The following is a 27114-nucleotide window of genomic DNA, read 5'->3' as shown; positions in this document are numbered from 1 at the left end:
GTTGTTCCATTGAGCCCATTGGTCACTCCATTTCCATTGGTCATTGCATTGACCACTCCACTGACCAGCCCAATGGTCACCCAATGGTCACTCCATCGACCCCAATGGTCACTCAATGGTCACTCCATTGACCACCCATTGGTCACTCCATTAACTCCAATGGTGACTCCATTGGTCATTGCATTGACCCCAATGGTCACTCAATGGTCTCTCCATTAACTCCAATGGTCACTCAATGGTCACTCAACTGACCACCCCACTGGTCTCTCCATTGACTCCAATGGCCACTCAAGGGTCACTCCATTGACCCCAATGGTCACCCAATGGTCACTCAACTGACCACCCCACTGGTCTCTCCATTGACTCCAATGGTCACCCAATGGTCACTCAATCGACCCCAATGGTCACCCAATGGTCAGTCCATTGGCCCCAACAGTCACTCAATGGTCACTTCCTTGACCCCAGTGGTCACTCAATGGTCACTCAATTGACCACCCAAGTGGCCACCCAAGTGGCCACCCAATGGTCTCTCAATGGTTACTCCATTGACCCCAACGGCCACTCAATGGTCTCTCCATTGACTACCCAATGGTCCCTCCATTGGCCATTCCATTGACCCCAGTGGTCACTCAATGGTCACTCCATTGACCCCAATGGTCACTCAATGGTTACTCCATTGACCCCAATGGTCACTCAATGGTTACTCCATTGACCCCAACGGCCACCCAATGGTCACTCCATTGACCCCAACGGCCACCCAATGGTCACTCGATTGACCACCCAATGGTCCCTCCATTGGCCATTCCATTGACCCCAGTGGTCACTCAATGGTCACTCCATTGACCACCCAATGGTCACTCCATTGACCCCAATGGTCACTCAATGGTTACTCCATTGACCCCAATGGTCACTCAATGGTTACTCCATTGACCCCAACGGTCACTCAATGGTCTCTCCATTGACCCCAACGGCCACTCAACGGTCACTCCATCGGCCATTCCATTGACCTCAACGGCCACTCCACGGTCACTCCAATGACCACCCCACGGTCCCTCCGCTGGCCACTCCGTCGACCCCGACGGCCACGCCGCGGTCACTCCAGCAGTTCGGCCGACGACGGCGGCGACGGCGTCCTGGGCGGCGAGCTCTGCGCCGCCGGCGTGGTCAGCGCGGCCGGAGCGGCCGGAGGGGGCGAGCCGGCCGTGTCCGGCGCCGGCCGCAGCGGGAAGAAGAAGGGGCACTGGTGGATGAAGAGTTCGATGATTGTCTGGTAGGTCCTGGTGGCCGTCAGAGCGTCCATCGTGCTGAAGTCCGGCCGCATCAGCGTCGGCCAGAAGCAGATGGACAGGTTCTCGCTGGTCATCAGGTTCACGCGGTGCTGCTGGCTCACCCTGCGGGGAAATGGGGGGAAAAAACGAGATTTAGGGCAAAATTTACAAAAAAACATGAAATTTCAAAAAAAATTGGTTGAAATTGGTGAAAATTTGATGAAAATTGGTTGAAAATTGACTGAAAATTGACGAAAGTTGGTTGAAAATTGACCAAAACTTGACCAAAAATTGGTTGAAAATTGACCAAAAATGGACTGAAAATTGGTTGAAAATTGAACAAAAATTGACTGAAAATTGACTGAGAATTGCCTAAAAGTTGCGCGATAATCGCCCAGAACTTCCCCAAAATTCCCCAAAAATTTGGCCTAAAAATGCCCCTGGACAGGTTCTCAGTGGTCATCAGGTTCACGCGGTGCTGCTGGCTCACCCTGGGGGGAAATGGGGGAAAAAACAAGATTTAGGGCAAAATTTACAAAAAAAAGAAATTTCAGGAAAAATCGGCAAAAAAGTCGATGAAAATTGGCCAAAAATTGGTGAAAAATTGACCGAAAATTGGTGGAAAATTGACCGAAAATTGCTCAAAAATCAACCAAATGTTGCCCTGAAAAATTCACAAAAATATCCCAAAATTACTAAGAAATTGACCTAAAATTTCCCTAAACAAGTTCTCGCTGGTCATCAGGTTCACGTGGTGCTGCTGCTCACCCTGGGGTGAGAAAATTAAAAAATTGGAAATTTATAATGAAATTTCTGAAAAAAACCAAAATTAAAAAAAAAATTGGCTGAAATTCGGTGGAAATTTGACGAAAATCGACTAAAAATTGGCTGAAAATTGCTCCAAAATTGGCCAAAATTTGCCCTAAAATTGCTCGAAAAAATTCCATGAGATTGGCCAAAAAATCCCAAAATTCCTATAAAATTGGTAGAAAATTGGATGAAAATTGGATGAAAACTGACTGAAAATTGACCGAAAAATGCCAAAAAATTGGTCAAAAAACGGCCAAAAATTGCCCAATAATTGACCAAAAGTCGCCCCAGAAGAGATCCAAAGAATTCCAAAAATTTGGCCCAAAAAATTCCCAACATTCCCGAAAAAACCCAAAATTTAAAAAAAAATTGGTTGAAAATTGGCAGAAATTTGATGAAAATTGGTTGAAAATTTGACAAAAACTGACCAAAAATTGCTCCAAAATTGGCAAAAAATTACCCAGTAATTGACCAAAAGTTGCCCCAAACTTGCTCCAAAAAATTCCACAAGACTGCCCCAAAAAATTCCCAAATTCCTAAGAAATTGCCCTAAATTTCCTGGAAAATTCCAGCAAAAATGCAAAAAAATCACTCAAAAATGAAAAAAAAGTTTACAAAAATCCACCCGAAAATCCCTAAAATCCACAAAAAATCGGCCAAAAATGCCCAAAAAATTCCTCTGAAATTTCCCAAAACTTCCCAAAAAATTCTGCCAAAAATTCACCAGAAAATCCCCCAAAATCCACAAAAAATTTGCAAAAACGTCACCAAAAAATCACAAAAATTCTCAATAAAGTCACAAAAATCCACAAAAAATCCCTAAAAATCCACAAAAAAATCCACAAAAATGCCAAAAAAATCTGCCTGAAATTTCCCAAAACTTCCTCAAAAATTCCACCAAAAATTCACAAAAAACTCACAAAAATTTGCAAAAAGTCGCAAAAAAGCCCAAAAATTCGCAAAAAAATTCCCCAAAATTTAAAAAAATTACCCAAAAATTGCAAAAAATCCCACCAAAAACTTAAAAAAATCACCCAAAAACTAAAAGAAAATTCACAAAAATCCACAAAAATGCCCAAAAAATTCGCCTGAAATTTGCCAGTTTCCTGAAAAATTCCACCAAAAACTCACCAGAAAATCCTCCAAAACTCACAAAAAGTTTTCAAAAGTCACCAAAAAATGCTCAAAAATTCACAAAAAATTCACAAAAATCCACCAAAAAATCCCTAAAAATCCACAAAAAAATCCACAAAAATGCCCAAAAAATTCGCCTGAAATTTCCCAAAATTTCCTGAAAAATTCCACCAAAAACTCCCCAGCAAATCCCCCAAAACTCACATAAAATTTGCAAAAAACTCACCAAAAAATTTGCAAAAAATGCCCAAAAATTCGCAAAAAATGCCCAAAAATCCTCAAAAAATCACCAAAAAATGCTCCAAAATTCCCGAAAAAATCCCAAAAAATCCCAAAAAATCCCAAAAAATCCCCGAAATTTGGGATTCACCTGTTGAGGTGTGCGATGACGTATTTGAAGACTTCGTAGTTCTCCTTGGGGAATTTCCTCAGGACGTCGCGCAGAGCGTGGAGCTTCTGGTCTCTGTCGTTGATCTCTGATTTTGGGGGAAAAAAAGGGAATTTTGGGGGTCAGCTGGGTGAAAATGGGAAATTTGGGGGTTGGAGGGGAAAAAATGGGAATTTTTGGGGTTGGGAATGGAAAAAATGGGAATTTTTTGGGGTTGGGAGGGGAAAAATAGGAATTTTTAATGGTGAAAATGGGAATTTTTTGGGGTTGGAAGTGGAAAAAATTGGAATTTTTGGGGGTTGGAGTGGAAAAAATGGGAATTTTTGGGGTTGGAGTGGAAAAAATGGGAATTTTTGGGGTGGGCAGTGGAAAAAAAGGGAATTTTTAATGGTGAAAATGGGAATTTTTGGGGTTGGGAGTGGAAAAAATGGGAATTTTGGGGGTTGGAATGGGGAGGATGAATTAATGAGGAATTAATGAGGAATTCAGGAAGAATTAATGGGAAATCCAGGAGAAATTAATGAGGAATTCACAAGGAATTAATGAAGAATTTGTGAGAAATTTGAGAGAAATTTATGAAGATTTAATGTGAAATTTGTAAAGAATTAATGAAGAATTTGTGAGGAACTTGTGAGGAATTTCTGAGGAATTTACAACAAATTAATGAGAAATTAATGAGAAATTTGTGAGGAATTGATGAGAAATTTGTGAAGAATTAATGATGAATTTTTGAGGAATTTGTGAAGAGTTAACGAGAAATTAATTGAAGAATTTTTGAAAAATTAAGAGAAGAATTTATGAGAATTTCTTAAGGAATTAATGAAGAATTAATGAGAAATTCTTGGGGAATTAATGAGAAATTCTTGAGGAATCAATGAAAAATTAGTGATGAATTAATGACAAATTAATGACGAATTAATGACAAATTTTTGAAGAATTCACAAGAAATTAACTAGAAATCAATAAAAAATAACTAAAAAATTCACAATAAATTCGTTATTTCCAAAGAACCACAACCCATCAATCCCCAATTAACCCCAATTAACACAAATTAGTTAGGAATGAACTCACTGTGTGCCTCGAATTTGTGAAGAATTAATGAGGAATTAATGACATATTTGTGAGAAATTCTTGAGCAATTAATGAAAAATTAGTCAGAAATTTGTGAAGAATTAATGATGAATTTTTGAGGAATTTGTGAAGAATTATTGAGAAATTCTTGAGGAATTAATGATGAATTAATGACAAATTAATGACAAATTAACGACAAATTTTTGAGGAATTTACAAGGAATTCATGACAAATCAATAAAAAATAACTAAAAAATTCACAACAAACTCATTATTTCTAATAACCACAACCCATCAATCCCCAATGAACCCCAATTAAGCCCAATTAACCCCAATTAATTAGCAATTAACTCACTGTCTGCCTCGAATTCGTGAGTAATTGGTGAAGAATTAATAAGGAATTAATGACGAATTTGTGAAGAATTAATGATGAATTTGTGAGAAATTCTTGAGCAATTAGTGAAAAATTAGTCATGAATTAATGAGAAATTTGGGAAGAATTAATGACGAATTTCTGAGGCATTTGTGAAGAATTAACAAGACATTCTTGAGGAATTCATGAAGAATTACTGACGAATTAATGACAAATTAATGACGAAATAATGACAAAACTTTGAGGAATTTACAAGAAATTAACTAGAAATCAATAAAAAATAACTAAAAGATTCACAATAAATTTGTTATTTCAAATAACCACAACCCATCAACCCCCAATGAACCCCAATGAACCCCAATTAACCCAAATTAATTAGGAATTAACTCACTGTGCGCCTCGAATTTGTGAGAAATTTGTGAAGAATTAATGAGGAATTTGTGAAGAATTAATGAGGAATTTGTGAGAAATTCTTGAGGAATTAATGAAAAATTAGTGATGAATTAATGAGAAATTTGTGAGGAATTAATGACGAATTTTTGAGGAATTTCTCAAGAATTAACGAGAAGTTCTTGAGGAATTAATGAAGAATTAGTGATGAATTAATGACAAATGAATGAGAAATTTTTGAGGAATTCAACAAGGAATTCATTACAAATCAATAAAAAATAACTAAAAAATTCACGACAAACTCGTTATTTCCAATAACCACAACCCCCAATGAACCCCAATGAACCCTAATTAACCCCAATTAACCCAAATTAATTAGCAATTAACTCACTGTGTGCCTCGACGAGCTCCACCTGCATGTTGTAAGGGACGAGAGGCTCGGGGAGCTCCGAGAAGAAACTTTTCATGGCTCCAGCCACAGTGTTCACCGTGAAATCCTTCTCGGCCAGGTCCAGCCCGTGGTCTGCAGGGAAAATACCAGAAAGTTCCAGAAAATTCCGGAAAAAATCCCGGAAAAATCGGGAAAAAATCCCGGAAAAAATCCCAGAAAAATTGGGAAAATCGGTGCAAAATCCATTGGATTGAGTGAAATTTCGCCCCTAAACACCCAAATTTCAGCCCTAAAAACCCCAAAAATCCTTCTCGGCCAGGTCCAGCCCATGGTCTGCAGAGAAAATACCAGAAAGTTCCAGAAAATTCCGGAAAAAATCCCGGAAAATTCTGGAAAAATCGGGAAAATTGGTCCCAAATGGATCCTTGGAATCTCCAGGAAATTGGGTTGGGATTGGGTGAAATTTGACCCCAAAAAAACTGAATTTCAGTCCTAAAAACCCCAAATCCTACTTGTCCTGTGATTCGGTGGAAAAAAATTCTGGAAAATTCCGGGAAAATCCGGAAAAATCAGGAAAATGATGGGAAATTGGTGTCTAGAAGTCCTCAGGAAATTGGGTTGGGATTGGGGGAAATTTTGTCCCAAAACCCCCAAAATTCAGCCCTAAAAACCCCAAAATCCTTCTCAGCCAGGTCCAGCCTGTGGTCTGCAGAAAGTTCCAGAAAATTCCAGAAAAAATCCCGGAAAAATCGGGAAAATTATGGCAAATTGATGAATGGAAACCTCCAGGGAATTGGGTTTGGACTGGGGGAAATTTTGTCCCAAAAAACCCAAAATCCTTCTCAGCCAGGTCCAGCCCGTGGTCTGGGGGGGAAATACCAGAAAGTTCCGGAAAATTCTGGAAAAAATCCTGGAAAAAATCCAGAAAAAATCCCCGAAAAATTGGTGCAAAATCCATTGGATTGAGTGAAATTTCGCCCCTAAACACCCAAATTTCAGCCCCAAAAACCCAAAATCCTTCTCGGCCAGGTCCAGCCCGTGGTCTGCAGAGAAAATACCAGAAAGTTCCGGAAAATTCCAGAAAATTCCAGAAAAATCGGGAAAATTGGTGTCTGGAAGTCTCCAGGCAATGGGGTTTGGATTGAGTGAAATTTCGTCCCAAAAATCCCAAATTTCAGCCCTAAAAACCCCAAAAATCCTTCTCAGTCTGTGGTCTGGAGAAGAAAATCATGGAAAATTCTGGAAAGAATTCCAGAAAAATCCGGAAAAATCAGGAAAATCGGTGTCTGGAAGTCCTCAGGGAATTGGGTTTGGATTGAGTGAAATTTGACCCCCAAAAAATGGAATTTCAGCCCCAAAAACCCCCAAATCCTTCTCGGCCAGGTCCAGCCTGTGGTCTGGGGAGAAAAGGATGGAAAATTGTGGAAAATTCTGGAAAAAATCCCAGAAAATTCCGGAAAATCCATATCTGGAACTCTCAGGAAATTGGATTGGGATTGGGTTAAGAATGGGTTAAATTTGCTCCCTAAAAAATGGTATTTTGGGGTGTTTTTGGGTGATTTTGGGGTATTTTTGGGTCTTTCTGGGGTGGTTTAGGTGTTTCTGGGTGTCTTTGTGGTGTTTCTTGGTGTTTTTTCGGTGATTTGGGGCATTTTTGGGGTGATTTTGGGGTGATTTTGGGGTATTTTTGGGTTACCTTGGTTGAACTGGTGCTGCAGACTCTCCATCTCAGATTTGGGGTGTTTTGGGATGATTTTGGGATAATTTTTGGTTGATTTTCGGGTATTTTTTGGTTTACCTTGGTCGAACTGGCGCTGCAGACTCTCCATCTCGGATTTGGGATGTTTTTGGTTGATTTTGGGGTATTTTGGGATGATTTTGGGATAATTTTGGGGTATTTTTTGGGGTTACTTTGGTCGAACTGGCGCTGCAGACTCTCCATCTCAGATTTGGGGTGTTTTGGGGTGGTTTTGGGAGGTTTTGGGGTATTTTTGGGGCTTTTTAGGGTGTTTTTAGGGTGTTTTTAGGGTGTTTTTGAGCATTTTTGGGGTGGTTTTGGGTGTTTCTGGGTGTTTTTGGGATAATTTTGGGGCATTTTTGGGTTACCTTGGTCAAACTGGCGCTGCAGACTCTCCATCTCGGATTTGGGGTGATTTTTGGGTATTTTTGGGGTGTTTTTTGGGTGATTTTGGGGTGTTTTTGGTTGATTTTGGGGTGGTTTAAGTGTTTCTGAGCGTTTTTGGGAGTTTTGTGGTGTTTTTAGGGTGTTTTTGGGTGTTTTTGGGTATTTTTGGGGTATTTTTTGGGGTTACCTTGGTCGAACTGGCGCTGCAGACCCTCCATCTCAGATTTGGGGTGTTTTGGGATGATTTTGGGATAATTTTTGGTTGATTTTTGGGTATTTTTTGGTTTACCTTGGTTGAACTGGCACTGCAGACTCTCCATCTCAGATTTGGGATGTTTTTGGTTGATTTTGGGGTATTTTGGGGTGATTTTGGGATAATTTTGGGGTATTTTTGGGTTACCTTTGTCAAACTAGCGCTGCAAACTCTCCATCTCAGATTTGGGGTATTTTGGGGTGGTTTTGGGAGGTTTTGGGGTATTTTTGGGGTTTTTTAGGGTGTTTTTAGGGTGTTTTTGAGAATTTTTGGGGTGGTTTTGGGTGTTTCTGGGTGTTTTAGGGATAATTTTGGGGCATTTTTGGGTCACCTTGGTCGAACTGGCGCTGCAGACTCTCCATCTCGGATTTGGGGTGATTTTTGGGTATTTTTGGGGTGTTTTTTGGGTGATTTTGGGGTGTTTTTGGTTGATTTTGGGGTGGTTTAAGTGTTTCTGAGCATTTTTGGGAGTTTTGTGGTGTTTTTAGGGTGTTTTTGGGTGTTTTGGGGTATTTTTGGGTTACCTTGGTCGAACTGGCGCTGCAGACTCTCCATCTCGGATTTGGGGTGATTTTTGGGGTGTTTTTTGGGTGATTCTGGGGTGTTTTTGGTTGATTTTGGGGTGGTTTAAGTGTTTCTGAGCGTTTTTGGGAGTTTTGTGGTGTTTTTAGGGTGTTTTTGGGTGTTTTTGGGTATTTTTGGGGTATTTTTGGGTTACCTTGGTCGAACTGGCGCTGCAGACCCTCCATCTCAGATTTGGGGTATTTTGGGGTGGTTTTGGGAGTTTTTGGGGTATTTTTGGGGTATTTTTAGGGTGTTTTTAGGGTGGTTTTGGGTGTTTCTGGGTTTTTTAGGGTGTTTTTGGTTATTTTTTGGGTTACCTTGGTTGAACTGGTGCTGCAGACTCTCCATCTCGGATTTGTGGTATATTTTGGGTGTTTTTAGGGTATTTTTGGGGTGATTTTGGGGTATTTTTGGGTGATTTTGGGATAATTTTGGGGTGTTTTTACGTTACCTTGGTTGAACTGGTGCTGCAGACTCTCCATCTCGGATTTGGGTGTTTTTGGGGTATTTTGGGGTATTTTTGGGTGTTTCTGGGGTGGTTTAGGTGTTTCTGGGTGTCTTTGTGGTGTTTCTTGGTGTTTTTTCGGTGATTTTGGGGTGATTTTGGGGTGTTTTTGGGGTATTTTTGGGTTACCTTGGTCGAACTGGCGCTGCAGACTCTCCATCTCAGATTTGGGGTATTTTGGGGTGGTTTTGGGGTATTTTTGGCATTTTTAGGGTGTTTTTAGGGTGTTTTTGAGCATTTTTGGGGTGGTTTTGGGTGTTTCTGGGTGTTTTAGGGTGTTTTTGGGATAATTTTGGGGCATTTTTGGGTCACCTTGGTCGAACTGGCACTGCAGACTCTCCATCTCGGATTTGGGGTGATTTTTGGGTATTTTTGGGGTGATTTTGGGGTGTTTTTGGTTGATTTTGGGGTGGTTTAAGTGTTTCTGAGCGTTTTTGGGAGTTTTGTGGTGTTTTTGGGTGTTTTGGGGTATTTTTGGGGTATTTTTGGGTTACCTTGGTCAAACTGGTGCTGCAGACTCTCCATCTTGGATTTGGGGTGATTTTTGGGTGTTTTTAGGGTATTTTTAGCCTATTTTTGGGGTGATTTTGGGGTATTTTTTGGGGTTACCTTGGTCGAACTGGCACTGCAGACCCTCCTTCTCAGATTTTAGGTATTTTTGGGGTGTTTTTGGGGTGATTTTGGGATGATTTTGGGGTATTTTTGGGTTACCTTGGTCGAACTGGCGCTGCAGACTCTCCATCTCGGATTTGTTGCCGCTGACGCGATAAATCCCCTCTGTGCTCAGGCCTGGAAAAACATCCCAAAATCCATGGAAAAACATCCCAAAAATCCATGGAAAAACATCCTAAAATTCATGGGAAAAACATCCCAAAATCCACGGAAAAACATCCCAAAATCCATGGAAAAACATCCCAAAAATCCATGGAAAAACATCCCAAAAATCCATGGAAAAACATCCCAAAATCCATGGAAAAACATCCCAAAATCCATGGGAAAACATCCTAAAAATTCATGGAAAAACATCCCAAAATTCATGGGAAAACATCCCAAAATCCATGGAAAAACATCCTAAAATTCATGGGAAAAACATCCCAAAATCCATGGAAAAACATCCCAAAAATTCATGGGAAAAAATCCCAAAAATTCATGGGAAAACATCCCAAAATCCATGGAAAAACATCCCAAAATCCATGGGAAAAACATCCCAAAAATTCATGGAAAAACATCCCAAAATCTATGGAAAAACATCCTAAAATCTATGAAAAAAAAATCCCAAAAATTCATGGAAAAACATCCCAAAATCTATGGAAAAACATCCTAAAATCTATGAAAAAAAAATCCCAAAAATTCATGGAAAAACATCCCAAAATTCATGGAAAAACATCCCAAAATCCATGGGAAAAACATCCCAAAATCTATGGAAAAACATCCTAAAATCTATGAAAAAAAATCCCAAAATCCATGGAAAAACATCCCAAAATCCATGGAAAAAACATCCCAAAAATTCATGGAAAAACATCCCAAAATCTATGGAAAAACATCCTAAAATCTATGAAAAAAAAATCCCAAAAATTCATGGAAAAACATCCCAAAATTCATGGAAAAACATCCCAAAATTCATGGGAAAAAAATCCCAAAATTCATGGGAAAACATCCCAAAAATCCATGGAAAAACATCCTAAAAATCCATGGAAAAACATCCCAAAAATCCATGGAAAAACATCCCAAAAATTCATGGGAAAAACATCCCAAAATTCATGGGAAAAAAAATCCCAAAAATTCAGGGAAAAAAATCCCAAAATTCATGGAAAAACATCCCAAAATACATGGAAAAAACCGCCAAAAATTCATGGAAAAACATCCCAAAATCCATGGAAAAACATCCTAAAAATTCATGGAAAAACATCCCAAAATTAAAAGAAAAACATCCCAAAATTAAAAGAAAAACATCCCAAAATCCATGGGAAAAATATCCCAAAATTCATGGGAAAAACATCCCAAAACTCATGAGAAAAAATCCCAAAAATTCACGGAAAAACATCCCAAAATCTATGGGAAAACATCCCAAAATTCATGGGAAAAAAATCCCAAAAATTCAGGGAAAAAAATCCCAAAATTCATGGAAAAACATCCCAAAATACATGGAAAAAACCGCCAAAAATTCATGGAAAAACATCCCAAAAATTCATGGAAAACCATCCCAAAATTCATGGAAAAAAATCCCAAAAATTCACAGAAAATAATGGATTTCTGTTTTATTTCACCAATTCTGTATTTTTATGAAAATACCTATAAAAATATCTAAAAGTCCCTTAAAAAAGCCTAAAAATAGTAAAAAAAAAAATCCCTAAAAAATCTCCTGAAAATTCCTTTAAAATGCTCTAAAAATCTCTGAAAAATCCTAAAAAGAGTAAGTAAAAATCCCTACAGAAACCCCTAAAAAGCCCTTAAAATCCTTAAAAACACCATAAAAATCTCTAAAGAAAACCCTAAAAAATTCCTAAAAACAACATTAAAAATCCCTAAAAAACAACTTCAAAATCTCTAAAAGGACTCCTAAAAATCCCTTAAAAACCCCTTAAAATCCATTAAGAAAACCACAAAAAAATCACTAAAAAACTGCTAAAAATCCCAAAACCTCCAAAAATCCCTAAAAAACCTCTAGAATAATCCCTAAAAAAACCCTCTAAAAACCCACCAAAAAATCACTAAAAAACTCCATAAATTCTAAAAGTTCCCCCCAATTCCCCAATCCCAAAACCCCAAGAAAACTTCCCCAACATCCTAAAAACAACAAAAACGAAACCCACTAAAACCCCTAAAATGGCTAAAAAAAATCCTTCCAAAAATCACTAAAAAATCTTTAAAAAATGCAAAAAACTTGCAAAAAAAAATCCAAAAAAATTCCCAAAAAATCTCAAAAAATCCCCAAAACCCCCAAATGATTGTAGGACTGACCTGTGGCCTCGATGTAGTCGATGTTCCCTCAAAAAACACTAAAAATCCTTAAAAATCCTCCAAAAATCCCTAAAAAACCCCTAAATTAATCCCAAAAAAGACATTAAAAATCTCTAGAAAACAACTAAATAATCCCTAAAAAACCACTAAAAATCCCTAAAATCGCCAAAATTCCCAAAAACCCAAAGCCCAATAAAACCCTTACCAACCCTAAAAAACCCACTAAAAATCCCTAAAAAACCCACTAAAAATCCCTAAAAAACCCACTAAAAATCCATTTAAAAACCTCTAAAAATCTGAAAAAAATCACTAAAAAATGAAAAAAAAATCTGAAAAAAAATCGAAAAAAAATCGGAAAAATTCCCAAAAAAAATCGGAAAAATTCCCAAAAAATTCCCAAAAATCCCGAATTTCCCCCCAAACCTACCGGTGGCCTCGATGTACTCGATGCAGCGCTCGATGAAGAGCGGGATGGGTCGCTCCGGGGTCACCACGTGCGCCAGGGGAACCCCGAAATAGCTGCTCTCCCAGGGCGTCTTGGTCAGCGACGGGCGAGCTTTGGGCTTCGGTTTCTGCGGAGAAAATCCCAAAAAAAACGGAATTTCGGGGCGGGAAATGGAAGTTTGGAACCTGAAATTCTGGTTGTGAAGCTCAAATTCTGATGGCAATGATGAAATTCTAGGTTTGAAGCCAAAAATTCTGGTTTTACACCCAGAAAATTCCAGTTTCGAACCCAAAAAGTCCAGTTTTGAACCCAAAATTTCCAGCTGTGAACCCGAAAATTCCACTTCTGTGCCCAAAAAAATTCCAGGTCCAGACACCAAAAATTTCAGTTTTGAGCCGTAAAATTCCAGTTCTGGATATTAAAATTCCAGCGTTGAACCCAAAATTTCCAATTCTGAGCCCAAAAAATTCCAGGTCCAAACCCAAAAATTCCAGTTCTGAACCCAAAATTCCAGTTCTGAGCCCAGAAAATTCCAGTTCTGAACCCCAAAAAAATTCCACTTTCGAACCTCAAAAAATTGCAGTTCTGAACCCAAAAATTTCCACATTGGAACCCCAAAAATCCCAAGTTTGGAACCTAAAATTCCAGTCCTGAACCCAAAAAAGGCCAATTTTGGACCACTGGGATGACCAGTGGGATGGTCACTGCGACCCAACACTGACCACTGGGATGAAACTGGGATGACCACTGGGACCCAACGGTGACCACTAGGATGACCACTGGATGACCATCGGGATGACCACTGGGATGGCACTGGGATGGCTACACGGATGGCACTGGATTGACCACTGGGATGGCACCGGGATGGTCACTGGATGACCACTGGGATGGCATTAGGATGGTCTAGGATGATCACTGGGATGACCACTGGATGACCACTGGGATGAAACTGGGATGACCACTGGATGGTCACTGGATGACCACTGGGATGGCACTGGGATGGTCACTGGGATGGAACTGGGATGGACACTGGGACGGTACTGGGATGGTCACTGGGATGGAACTGGGATGGAACTGGGATGGTCACTGGGATGGCACTGGGATGGAACTGGGATGGCACTGGGATGACCACTGGGATGGCACTGGGATGACACTAGGATGACCACTGAGACCCAATGCTGACCACTGGGATGACACTGAGATGATACTGGGATGGCACTGAGACCCAACAGTGACCACCAGGGTGACCAGTGGGATGGTCTGGGATGACCACTGGGACTCAATGCTGACCACTGGGATGGCCACTGGGATGACCACTGGATGACCACTGGGATGGTCACTGTGATGACCACCAGGATGGCACTAGGATGGTCACTGGGATGACCACTGGGACCCAATGGTGACCATTGGGATGGTCACTGGGATGGTCACTGGGATGGCACTGGGATGACCACTGGGATGGTCACTGGGATGGAACTGGGATGGTCACTGGGATGGTCACTGGGATGGAACTGGATGACCACTGGGATGGAACTGGGATGGTCACTTGGATGGTCACTGGGATGGAACTGGGATGGCACTGGGATGGAACTGGGATGGTCACTGGGATGGAACTGGATGACCACTGGATGACCACTGGATGACTACCAGGATGGTCACTGGGATGATACTGGGATGGAACTGGGATGACACTAGGATGGCACAGGGATGAAACTGGATGACCAGTGGGATGGTCACTGATGACCACCAGGATGTCACTAGGATGGTCACTAGGATGGTCACTGAGATGACCACTGGGACCCAATGGTAACCACCAGGATGACCACTGGGATGGTCTGGAATGACCACTGGGACCCAATGCTGACCATTGGGATGGAACTGGGATGGTCACTGGGATGACACTGAGATGATACTGGGATGGCACTGGGATGACACTGGGACTCAGTGCTGACCAGCAGGATGGCATTGGGATGGTCTAGGATGAAACTGGGATGACCATTGGAATGACCACTGGGATGGTCACTGGGACCCAATGCTGACCACTGGGATGGCACTGGGATGACCACTGGGATGGCACTGGGATGACCACTGGGATGGCACTGGGACCCAACTCTGACCACTGGATGACCCCTGGGATGCCAATGCTGGGAGCCAATGCTGACCACTGGGATGGCACGGGGATGACCACAGGGACCCAACACTGACCACTGGGATGGTCCAGTATTTCCACCTCTCCCTGGGCTTGACCACCACCCCAGAGTGACCTCTCTGACCTTCATCCCACCTTCCTTCACCTCCTCAAGATGTTCCTCTGGAGATTCTCAACCAAAACATCAACCAGGATTTGACACAACACTGACCACTGGGATGACCACTGGGATGGTCCAGTATTCCCACACCTCTCCAAGCCACATTTTCACCCCAAACTGACCCTTCTGACCTTCATCATCCTCCTCAAGATGTTCCTCCTGGAATCCTCCACTGACCAAGGTTTGACCACTGGGGAAATGCCTCATTCCCACCCCTCCCAGCGCTTGACCACCACCCCAGAGTGACCCTTCTGAAATTCACCCCACCTTGGTGGTTCTTCTGAGGCTCCTGAGGATGTTCCTCAAGACCTTGACCAGTTTGACCACTGGGATGACCACTGGAATTGCCATTCCCACCCCTCCCAGTGCTTGACCACCACCCCAAACTGACCCTTCCAAACTTCACCCCACCTTGGTGGTCCTCCTGAGGCTCCTGAGGATGTTCCTCCTGCGCGGATCCTCACCGTCGCCCGTCTCGTAGGCCATCACCGCGTTGTCCCCCTTGTACCCCCCAGGTGTCCCCTGCTCCTCGTCCTTCTTCCGGCCAGATCCACCCAACTCATCATCGCTGCCCACGCCCAGACCCGGCCGATAGCCGGCAAACCGGCCAAGCCGCGGACATCTCGCCCGATACAACACCGGCTTGACCACGGCCGGAGCTCTCCGGCCACGTTCCAGCGAACTCGTGTCCATCTCGCTGTCCGAGCCGTTGCCGCTCCCGTTGGACTGAGCTTTGTTGATGTTCCTCACGGTGATGATCTTGCCCTGCGTGCTGTCGTGAGGAACCGAGTAGATGTTCTCCTCCTCGCTCCGCGGCTTCACCACGGCGTCCATCGGCTCGGCGTAATCCGAAGGGTCGAAGCATTCCGGCGGTAACCACGTGGAGGACACCGACCGCCGCTGACCGTCGCGGTGGCTTTGCTCCAGGTAGCCCAACTCGCCAAAATGCACCGGCGGTTTGGGCTTGACCGGCGGCGGCACTTTGTTGTTGAGCTTCCCCTCGAAGCTGCTGACCACCGAGATGAAGGACAAGCCGTCGTTGCCTTCCAGCTCCATGGCCAGCTTGGAATGGTCCTTCTGGCCGGCCGGCTCCTCGCGGAACGGGCTGTAGCCCGGCGGGTTCTCCGCGTCCTCCTCCGAGTCCGGCAGGTTGGCGTTGCCGAGTGGCGACCCGGCGCGCGGCGAGTTGAAAACGTCCTCACCGGTGCTGGCGGCCTCGGCGGCGTTGTCGTACATGTGGGTGGCCTCCACGATGTTCTTCTTGTCCAGCGCGTCCTTCAGGAAGGCCTGGAAGGCCATGTCCGGTTTGGGTTGGGGCTGACCGGCCGGCAGGGCAGCAAAACGCCCGTCGATCTCCTGCGCGATCTCCTCGCCCTCGGCCAGCTGCTCGCGGCTCACGTCGTTGTCCAGCAGGTCGGCGGAACCGTCGGCCAAAGCCACCAGCTGGACCGGCACGATGTCCTGCACGTCGGCCAGGAAGGCCCTCAGCGTGGCCAGCGAGGCGCGGCGCTTGGCCGAGTAGAAGACGACGTAGCCGTGGACCAAGCGGCTCTTGCGCAGGCCGAAGGCGGCGTGGTAGGACAGCAAGGCCACCTCCACGCGCCGCCGCTGGCCGCCCACGGTCAGCTCGGCCACCACGGAGCAACCGGCCGGAGCCGGCCGGACGTTGGGCGACTGCAGGACGGGCAGCAAAACCTCCTCGGCCCCGACGGGGTCGCCGCACATGAGGCACATGACGATGCGCAGCTCGGCGTCCGGCGCGTCCTTCAGCGCCGTTCCCACCAGGTTGAGGTTGCGCTTGGCGTCCAGCAGACCCTTGAGCACCTGGCCGATCTGCTTCTCGTTGATGTTGCGGCCGTAGCCGATGCCGGCCGCCGCGGGGTCGAGGAAGACGCACTGCAGCTTGCTGGCGATCTGCTGGCCCTGCTGGATCAAGCTCTGCAGGGTGTCGCCGCCGGCGTCGCCCCGCTTGTTGACCAGGATGAGGGTCAGCGGCAGTTGGGCCAGGTGGTTGTCCCTCCGGCCCAGAGTGGACTCTCGGCTCTTCTCGATGCTCTCCACCACGTAGGATAAAGACTCCTTGGAGTTGTAGAGGCAAAGGCAGCCGTGGGGTTGGAATGTGGGAGTTTGGAAGGAGTTGACCGGCAGCCGGACGTTGCCCTCGATCGGCCGCAGGGCCAGTTCGTACATCTTGCCCTCGATGACGTACTTATCGTCGTTGGTGCACAGCGCTCGGATCTCGTTGGCCAACTCTCTGGCCAAACCGTCCTTGCCCAGGATGACCAGGTTGATCCGGTCGACGGAATCGGCGGCCAGCGGGTTGCGGTGGTGGTGGTGGTGATGGTGGTGGTGCCGGTCGGCTGGCCGGAGGAACCGCGAGGACAGCAGCTGCTCGGCCCGAGCGTCCACGCAGCCGGCGCAGCTCGGACACGTCTCCTTGGTGGGGTGGTAGACGAAGTGGATGTGCTTCAGGATGAGGGCGTCGCGCTCGGCCTGCAGCTTCTGGAGGGCTTTGAACCGTTGCTCCTCGCCCAGCACCTCCTGGATGACCCCCATCTTCTCCTTGCTGGGCTTGGCGTCCAACTCGAGCTCGTAGAAGAGCTCCGAGTACTCCAGCAGCAGCTCCTGGAAGTCCTCCTTGGCCTTATCAATGAGCTGCTTCTGGTGCTTGCCGTAAATGTCCACGTAGACCGACTCGTCCAGCCACAAGTAGAAGTCCTCGTTCATGATGAAGCTCCTGGCCTCCTCCCAGGGCTTCCCGGGCGTGACGAAAGGCGAGGTCTCCAGGTTCTCCCGGAAAGCTCTCCTCATCTCCGCCCTCTTCCTCTCGTTGCGCAGCTTCTCCAGGTGAGCCTCGTAGAGCTGCTCGGCCGCCGGCGTCTCCAGCAGGTCGAAGGGGATGCGCTCGGCGTCGGCGGCGTCCACGTGGCTCGTGGCGTCCCACGGCGTCTCGTCCAGCACCACGAACCACTTGGAGAAGTCAGGCTTGGTTTCTAGAAGTTTCTCCACCTTGGCGCGGCTCAGGTGGTCGATCTCGTCCAGGTCGGGGACCAGAGCGTCCAGAGCTTGGGGCAGCAAGGCCAGGTAGGTCCTCCTGCGGCGCTCCACGTGCTCCTGCTTGAGGCGCTGGATGTGCTGCAGGAAGAGCTTCTTGGCCTTCTGGGTCCCTTCCAGGTAGACGTAATCCTGGAACTCGGGCGCGGCGGCCATCTTGCGGCACACGTTGGGCCACGCCTCGTTGTGCCCTTTGACGATGCGGCTGACCAGCCACTCGTACTTGTCCTTGGCGGCGGCGATCTGCTGGCTCTGCTGCTTGAGGGCCTCGAAGTAGGGGATGATCTTGGCCTTGCCGCGGCTCTTGTCCACCAGCTGGACCAGCGTGCCGAAGGCCAGGTCCACGTTGACGTTGGAGCGCGCCGAGGTCTCCACCACCTGCAGGTTCTTCTTGCCCAGCGCGAAGGCGTGGGCGTCGCGGATGTAGCGCTCCACGCCCTCGTCGCATTTGGTCAACACCACCACCACGGCCTTCTTGGTCTTGGCCAGTTGGTTGTAGAGGTTGGACACGAACTTGAGCTGGTCGTCAAAGTTGCGGTTCATGCCGCGGCTCACGTCCACGCAGAGGAGAAAACCGTCCACCGGGAGCTTCCCGTCGGGCATCTGCTTCTGCTCGAAGTCCTGCTCCAAGCCCAGCTGGTCGGTGCAGAAGTACATGAGCTTCTCGGCCGAGGCCAGCTTGGTGGCCGCGGCGCGTTTGATGTAAGGCTGCAGCGCCGTGCTGCGGTGAGGCTGGAAGGTCTGGTCGTCGATGAACTCCGTCTGCTCCACCACGTGGATCCGGCACTCCACGCACTCGTCCAGCGGCCTGGCCACCTCGCCCCAGTAGAGGAAGTGGTCATTGTTGACCACTCGGCCCCCAAAGTCACTGGTGCTGAGCACCGAGGTGTGGTCCAAGTGGAAGTCGTCGGCGCTGGGCCGGACGAAGCGGTTGCAGAGGCAGGATTTGCCCACGCCGCACTGCCCTTTCTCCTTCTCGGTGCCGGACAGTCCCACCACGCTGACGTTGTAGGTGGGAGGGCGGCCATCTTGCTTGCGGGCCATCATCATTGTCCGCGCATGGCGGCCGCGGCGGTCAGAGGGCGGCGGTCAGGGCCATGGCGGGGCGGGCGGAGCTTCAGGCCGCGGTGGGGGTCGGCGTGGGACGGCCAAGGAGATCTGCTGGGATAGAGGAGAAGGTGGGTTAGGTGCTGGGCAGGAGGTTTGGGTTGTGGTGGACATGAGATTTCCATCATGGTGGACGGAAGGCTTTCATTATGGTGGAGGAAGAGTGAGTTTTCCATCGTGGCGGACAGGAGATTTTCATCATGGTGGAGATGTTGTGTCCATCATGGTGGACACAAGGTTTCCATCATGGTGGACACAACTTCTCCAACCAACCAAAGACAGTCCATGATGGATCCAACTTGTCCACCAAATCAAGGGTTCATCATGGTGCACATGAGGTTTCCATCATGGTGGACATGAGATTTCCATCATGGTGGACATGAGGTTTTCATTATGGTGGAGATGTTGTGTCCATCCTGGTGGACATGAGATTTCCATCATGGTGGACAGGAGGTTTCCATCATGGTGAAAATGTTGTGTCCGTCATGGTGGACATGAGCTTTCCACCATTGTGGACATGAGGTGTCACCGTGGTGGAGATGTTGTGTCCATCACGATGAAAAACTCATGTCCACCATGATGGACGCAACATCTCCATGATGGACACAACATCTCCGCCGTGATGGACACAACATCTCCGCCGTGATGGACACAACATCTCCACCATGATAGACACAACATCTCCACCATGATGGACACAACATCACCCTGATGGACACAACATCTCCATGATAGATACAACATCTCCATGATGGACACAACATATCCATGATGGAGACAACATCTCCACCCTGATGGACACAACATCTCCATGATGGACACAACATCTCCACCCTGATGGACACAACATCTCCATGATGGACACAACATCTCCGCCAGGATGGACACAACTTCTCCGCCAAGATGGACACAACATCTCCATGATAGATACAACATCTCCATGATGGACACAACTTGTCCACCACGATGGACACAACATCTCCTCCCACCCACTAATCCCATTTTCCACCTTTGGATGGAAACCCAAATCCATACTTTTATAAAACCCGCATTTTTATAAAATAAAATCCATATTTTCATAAAATCCTTATTTTTATAAAATCCCCATTTTCATAAAATCCACCTTTTTATAAAACCCTCATTTTTATAAAGTCTTTATTTTTATAAAATACTCATTTTTATGAAATCCACCTTTTTATAAAACTCTCATTTTTATAAAATCCTTATTTTCATAAAATCCTCATTTTTATGAAATCCACATCTTTGGATTTTTATAAAACCCATTTTATTCCAATTATTTTTAACGTGGATTAAATTAAAAATTCCAATCCGGGATTTAATAAACTCAATTTTTCTCATTATTTTTAAGGTGAATTAAATTAAAAACTCCAATCTTGATTTTATAAAATTCACATTATTCCCATTATTTTTTACGTGAATTCAATTAAAGTATTTGGGATTTTCCCAAAAAACCTAAAAAGGATCTTCAGGATTTTCCCTAAAACCTCAAAAAGGATCTTTGGGATTTTCCCAAAAAGGATTATTTTTGGGCTCAAAGCTTTGGAAATTTCAGGATTCTGAAGTATTTTTCCTGGAATTTTTGGGCTCTAAGTGTTGGGAATTTTGGGATTTTGAGGGATTTTTCCTGGAATTTTTGGGTGCAAAATGTTGGGAATTTCAGGATTTTGAGGGATTTTCCCTGGAATTTTTGGGTGCAAAATACTGGGAATTTCAGGATTTTGAGGGATTTTTCCTGGAATTTTTGGGCTCAAAGCATCAGGAATTTCACAAACTCCACCGAGGGAAATCCCAACACCCCAAAACCCCCCAAAATCCCCTAAAAACCAACAATTCCCCAAATTCCCGGCGCCAAATCCTCACCCCCTTCCTCCGGATCTCCCAAATCCAGCTGGAATTCCCAAAAATTCCGGATTTTTGGGGTTTTTCCCGGCGGGTTTCGCTTTTTTTTTCCTCCTCCCTCTGGAATTCCCTGAGTCAGGAGTTACTGATTGACTCCAAAGTCCAGCAGGAAGAATTCCCGAGGAATCCGAGGGGAGGAGGAGGGGAAAAAATCCAGGAAAAAATAATTCCCTCCGGAAAATCCGTCCGGAAAACCCCAAAAACCCCAAAAAACCCCTAAAAATCACCAATAAAAGGTAAAAAATCCCCAAAAAAGGGAAAAAATTCCCCAAAAAAGAGGATTTTTCCATCCCCGGATCCCGAAAATTCCAGGCTCAGCTCTGGGTTGGGATTTTCCAAAGGTAAACGACCTCGAGGGCGAAGATTCCATGGAATTCTCTTCCTGCTATTTCTGGGAATGTTGTTCCCAAATTTTGGGATTCTCTGGAGTTGCCATTCCCAAAATTTTGGGATTTCCTGGAATTACCATTCCCAATTTTTGGGATTTTCCGGAGTTGCCATTCCCAAAATTTTGGGATTTTTCGGAGTTGCCATTCCTAATTTTTAGGATTTTCTGGAGTTGCCATTCCCAAAATTTTGGGATTTGCTGGAGCTGCTCCTGAATTTTGGGATTTCCTGGAGTTTCCATTCCCAAATTTTGGGATTTCCTGGAGAAACCTTCAAATCCACCCTCTGGGATTTCCCCACTTTTCCAGGGATTTTCCAGCTTTCTTGGGAATTCTTCCCCCAAAAAATCCCAAAAGAATTTTTTCCTTTTCCAATTCCTGGAATTCCATATTTTTTTCCGAAACTTTGGGAGCAAAAATTGCCCCGAAAAGGGTGAATTTTCTGTGGATTTTGCATCATTTTCACCCCAAAATCTCATAAAAACCCCAAATTTCTCAATTCCCAGCAGGATAATTGATAAGGAATGGGAAAAGTGGGAAAAATTAGGGAAAATTCAGGGAAAAATCCCAACTTGGAGCTCAAAAAATTGGGAATTTTGGACAGTTTTGGGGAATTTTGGAGGAAAACGGGAAATCCTGGAGGGAAAAAGGGACAAAAAAATTGGAAAAACAACTCAAATCCAGATTTTTTCCATCAAAATGAAAATATTTTCCCAAGTTTTTTACCTCCCATTCCCAAATCCAGGAATTGGGGCCAAAAATTTGGGATGGAATCAACAATTCCCAGCGGGAAAAGTTGGATTTTAACCCCAAAAAATTCCCAAAAATCCCTAAAATCCTCATGGAAAAATCAGGAATTGGATCTTCCCTGTTTTCCCTGGAAAATCCCCAAAAAACAGGGAGAAAAGGATTATTGTGAGAAGCTTCATCTCCCGCTGGGAATGGATTTTTTGGGAATAAAAAGGACTTTTTTGGAGTCGTTCCGAGGCCGGAAAAAACTCGGGAAAAACCTCGGGAAAAGGGGGGAATTTGGGGGGTTTGAGTTGCTGGAAAATCCCAAATTTTCCCCGAATTTTCCCTATATTTTCCCCAAATTTTCCCTAAGTTTTCTCCAAATTTCCCCTGAATTTTTGGAAGGAATTTGGGAAAAAATGAGAAAAACACATAGGAGTTTTGGGAGTGAAATGAGGATGTTGAGGAAGTAAAAATTTCCTAAAAATTGGGATTTTTCCCATTTCCCAATGAATTTGGGGAGGGGGATTTGGGGAGGGGAAATCCTCCCTCCAAAAATTCCAAAAAAAATCCCAAAAGTTAGGATTTTTCCCATTTTCTAATGAATTTAGGGAGGAGGAATTGGGAATCACCCCAAAAATGGGGGAAGACAAACCCCCAGCTCTTAATTAGCCTTAATTGGGGGATCTCCCCTCTAATAACCCCCTTAATTGGGGGTCCCCCCTCCCCTCATTAGGGTGGTCTCCCCTAATTAAGTGTTCCCTAATTAAGAGGCTCCCCTCCTCTAATTAAAGAGAAATCTCCCCTATTTTTGGGGTCTCCCCTCTAATTACTCCCCTTAATTAGTGATCTCCCCCTCCTCTAATTAATGGGAAACCTCCCCTATTTTTGGGGTCTCCCCTCCCCTAATTAAGAGTCTCCCCCAATTAAGGGTCTCCCCTCCCCTAATTGGAGGGTCTCCCCTTTAATTATTCCCCTTAATTAGTGATCTCCCCCTCCCCTAATTAAGGAGAAATCTCCCCTATTTTTGGGGTCTCCCCTCTAATTACTCCCCTTAATTAGTGATCTCCCCCTCCTCTAATTAAGGAGAAATCTCCCCTATTTTTGGGGTCTCACCTCCCCTCATTAGGGTGGTTACCCCTAATTAAGAGTCTCCCCTAATTAAGAGTCTCCCCTCCCCTAATTGGAGGGTCTCCCCTTTAATTACTCCCCTTAATTAATGATCTCCCCCTCCTCTAATTAAGGGGAAATCTCCCCTATTTTTGGGGTCTCCCCTCTAATTACTCCCCTTAATTAGTGATCTCCCCTCAACAAATTTGGGGTCTTCCCACCCTAATTAGGTTCCTACGCTAATTAGGGGTTCCTACCCTAATTAAGGGTTTTTCCCCCTCCCCAAATTGGGTCTCCCCCACCCCAAACTGGGGGGTCACCCCCCAAATTTGGCTCCCCCTCCCCAAATTTCGAGGTCTCCCCTCCCCTAATTTGGGTCTACCCCTTCCCCTAATTAGGAAATCTCATTAGGGCGTCCCCCACCCCTAATTTGGCTTCCCCTCCCCAAATTTTGGGGTCTCCCCTCCCCTAATTAAGTGCTACCCCCTCCCCTAATTAGGAGATCTCCCCTAATTAAGGTTCCCCTCCCCAATTGAGTGTTTCCCACCCCAAACTGAGTCTCCCCCTCCCCAAATTTGGTCTCCCTCTCCTCAAATTTGGCTCCCCCTCCCCAAATTTCGGGGTCTCCTCTCCCTTAATTAGGGTCTAACCCCTCCCCTAATTAGGGAATCTCATTAGGGCTCCCCCCTCCCCAAACTGAGTGTCCCCCTCCCCAAATTGGGCTTCCCCAGCCCTAATTAAGTGTCCCCCTCCCCTAATTGGATGTCCCTCACCCCAAATTAGAGCTCCCACACCCCAAATTAAGGCTCCTCCTGCCCTCATTAAATGTCCCGCTCCCCAAATTAGAACTCCCACACCCCAAATTCAGTGTCCCCCACCCCAAATTTGATCTCACTCACCCCAAATTTCACTCCCCCACCCCAAATCTCGGGGTCTCCCCTCAACCCCCCGCCACGGCCTTGCCCTCCCCCCTCCCCTAATTAGGAGATCTCCCCTAATTAGGGGATCCCTCACCCCAAATTGAGTGTTCCCCTCACCCCAAATTCAGTGTCCCCCACCCCAAACTGAGTCTCCCCCACCCCAAATTAAGGTTCCCCACCCCAAACTGAGTCTCCCCACCCCAAATAAAGGTTCCCCCACCCCAAATTTGGCTCCCTCCCCAAATCTCAGGGTCTCATCACTCCCACCGCAGCCTTGCCCTCTCCCCTCCCCTAATTAGTGTCTCCCCCTCCCCAAATTAGGGGATCTCCCCCAATTAGGGGATCCCTCACCCCAAATTGGATGTCACTCATCCCAAATTGAGTGTCCCCCACCCCAAATTAGAACTCCCTCACCCCAAATCGGATGTCCTTCTCGCCAAATTGGGCTCCCTCACCCCAAATTAAGTGTCCCCCTCCCCAAATTAGAGCTCCCCCACCCCAAATTGAGTGTCCCCCTCCCCAAATTGAGTGTCCCCCACCCCAAATGTGGCTTCCCCTCCCCGAATTGGATGGCTCACTCCCCAAACTGAGTGTCCCCCACCCCAAATTAGAGCTCCCCCACCCCAAACTGAGTCTCCCTCTCCCTGGGGCCCGGTCTCCTCACCCCCTCCGCCTTGCCTTCCCCCTTCCCAAATTAGGAGATCTCCCTAATTAGGGATCCCTCACCCCAAATTGAGTATCCCCAATTAAACTGAGTCTCCCACCCCAAATTAGTATCCCCACCCCAAATTAATGTTCCCCACCCCAAACTGATCTCCCTCCCCAAATCTCGGGGTCTCCCTCACCCCCCGCCGCGGCCTTGCCCTCCCCCCTCCCCTAATTAGCGTCTCCTCACTAACGAGCGGCGGAACCATCAGGGGTATCAAGGGGGGGGTCGGGGTCGGTCCCCCCTCCCCCCCCAGTGGGGGGTGGTCTCTCCCTGCCCCCTCCCCGCCGCTCCCCCCCGCGGGGCCATTTGGGCCAACCCGTTGTGCGCGCGGCGGGCGGGGGTGGGGCGGCCCATTGTTCTTTCCAGGGGGGGTTTAAAAAGAAAGGCGGCGGCGATGGTGGCGGCGGGGTGAGAACGGAGATGGGGAAGGGTTCGGGTTCTTACCGGAGAAACAGCAGCGGCGGCGGCGGCGGCGGCGGGCCGGGCCGGGGGAGGCGGGAGGAGGCGGCAGCGCCATGGCCGCGCTCGGGGCGGCGGCGGCGGGCGGGGCGAGGGCGGCGGGGGCCGCCGGGGCGGGCTCGGCCTGTAATGGCGGCGGCGCCTTCCTCCTCCTCTCTTCCCCCTCCCTCAGCCCCCTCGGCCGCCTCCTCCTCCTCCTCCTCCTCCCTTCCCTCCTCCTCCTCCTTTCCCGCCCGCCTTCCCCTCACGGCAGCGGGGGGCGGAGCTTAGCGGAGGGGCGGAGCTGAACGGAGGGGGCGTGGCCTGGAGGAGGAGCAGAACACCGCGAATTGGGAATGGGGGGAGAGAACGGGGAATTTTTGGGGTTAATCGGGAATCTGGGGGAGAATAGGGAATTTTGGGGGAGAATCGGGAATTTTTGGGGTTTAACCGGGAATTTTGGGGAGGGAGGAGGAGGGGATTTTGGGGAGAAAAGGGGATTTTCGCGGGGAAACAGGGAATTTTGGGGAGAGGGAATTTGGGGGGAAATGGGGCGAGAGGCGGGAGGGGAATGGGAGGAGCCTGGGGGAGAATGGGCGTGGCTATGGGGAGGTGGGCGTGGTGTGGGGCGTGGCCTGGAGGGGCGTGGCGGGAATTTGGGGAGGGGAAAAATTGGGATTTTTGGGACGGGAGAGAATTTGGGATTTTTGGGAGGGGAGGGAAAGAAGGGAAAAATTGGGGTTTTAGGAGGGAATTTGGGGAGGGAAAAGGGAAAAATTGGGATTTTGGGAGGGAATTTGGGGAGGGAAAGAAGGGAAAAATTGGGATTTTGGGAGGAGGGAATTTGGGGAGGGAAAAAGGGAAAAATTGGGATTTTTTGAGGGGATGAATTTGGGGAGGGAAAAAGGGAAAAACTGGGATTTTGGGAGGAGGGAATTTGGGGACGGAAAAAGGGAAAAATTGGGATTTTGGGAGGGAATTTGGGGAGGGAAAGAAGGGAAAAATTGGGATTTTAGGGAGGGAAAAAGGGGAAAAATTGGGATTTTTGGAGGAGGGAATTTGGGGAGGGAAAAAGGGAAAAATTGGGATTTTGGGAGGAGGGAATTTGGGGAGGGAAAAAGGGAAAAATTGGGATTTTGGGAGGAGGGAATTTGGGGAGGGAAAAGGGAAAAATTGGGATTTTAGGAGGGAATTTGGGGAGGGAAAAAGGGAAAAATTGGGATTTTGGGAGGGGATGAATTTGGGGAGGGGTAGAATTTGGGGAATGGCAACACCACAAATCCCCTTGGATCCCTCGTTCTTTCATTCCCCAGAATTTGGGGAGGGGGTGATGGGAATTTGGGGAGTGGGGCAGGAAATTTTTGGGGAGAGGAGAGGGAATTTGGAGGAGAAAGGGAAGGAAAGGTGAGGGGAAAAGGGAAGGAAACGTGAGGAGAAAATAGGAAATGTGTGGGGAAAGGGAAAGAAACGTGAGGAGAAAGGGAAGGAAAGGTAAGGGAAAATAGGAAATATGAGGAGAAAGGGAAGGAAACGTGAGGGGGAAAGGGAAGGAAACGTGAGGGGGAAAGGGAAGGAAACGTGAGAGAAAAATAGGAAATATGAGGGGAAAAAGGAAGGAAACGTGAGGGAAAAATGGAAGGCAAAGGGAAGGAAACGTGAGGGGAAAATGGGAGGAAACGTGAGGGGAAAAGGGAAGGCAAAGGGAAGGAAACGTGAGGGGAAAAGGGAAGGAAAAGGGAAGGAATCGTGAGG

The 27114-nt window shown here is 46.6% G+C and overlaps 1 protein-coding gene across 4 annotated transcripts; it reads right to left on the bottom strand.

Annotated features, from left to right (window-relative positions):
- Positions 1 to 900: 900 nt before the first annotated feature.
- On the bottom strand, positions 901 to 25605 carry ARHGAP35 (Rho GTPase activating protein 35). Of its 4 annotated transcripts, none has more exons than XM_085044054.1 (7): positions 25369 to 25605; positions 15398 to 19201; positions 12660 to 12804; positions 9983 to 10060; positions 5825 to 5956; positions 3583 to 3688; positions 901 to 1391 (listed from the first exon to the last, which is right to left on the bottom strand). In XM_085044054.1, exons 2-7 carry the CDS (start codon positions 19088 to 19090, stop codon positions 1094 to 1096), a joined length of 4452 nt encoding a protein of 1483 aa, XP_084900180.1. In that variant the 5' UTR covers positions 19091 to 19201; positions 25369 to 25605; the 3' UTR covers positions 901 to 1093. The 4 variants fall into 4 exon arrangements, with proteins under 4 accessions (XP_084900180.1, XP_084900181.1, XP_084900182.1 ...); XM_085044055.1 differs by having other exon boundaries at positions 15398 to 19198; XM_085044056.1 differs by having other exon boundaries at positions 25378 to 25605.
- Positions 25606 to 27114: the final 1509 nt, after the last annotated feature.

Source organism: Lichenostomus cassidix, unplaced genomic scaffold (assembly GCF_008360975.1).
Source record: "Lichenostomus cassidix isolate B80296 unplaced genomic scaffold, HeHo_3.0 HiC_scaffold_35, whole genome shotgun sequence".
Taxonomy (NCBI): Eukaryota; Metazoa; Chordata; class Aves; order Passeriformes; family Meliphagidae; genus Lichenostomus; species Lichenostomus cassidix.
Note: the sequence above shows the minus strand (reverse complement) of the source record. Positions and strands in the feature narration are given on the sequence as shown.

Bases quoted from the DNA above. Each gene is read 5' to 3' on its own strand.
- ARHGAP35 (XM_085044054.1), bottom strand. From the start codon at position 19,090: ATGATGATGGCCCGCAAGCAAGATGGCCGCCCTCCCACCTACAACGTC. The intron at 3,689-5,824 runs GTGAGTTAATTG...CCCCAAAATCAG, and splicing joins GGAGCTCGTCGAGGCACACA to AGATCAACGACAGAGACCAG. The intron at 1,392-3,582 runs GTGAATCCCAAA...ATTTCCCCGCAG, and splicing joins GTCATCGCACACCTCAACAG to GGTGAGCCAGCAGCACCGCG.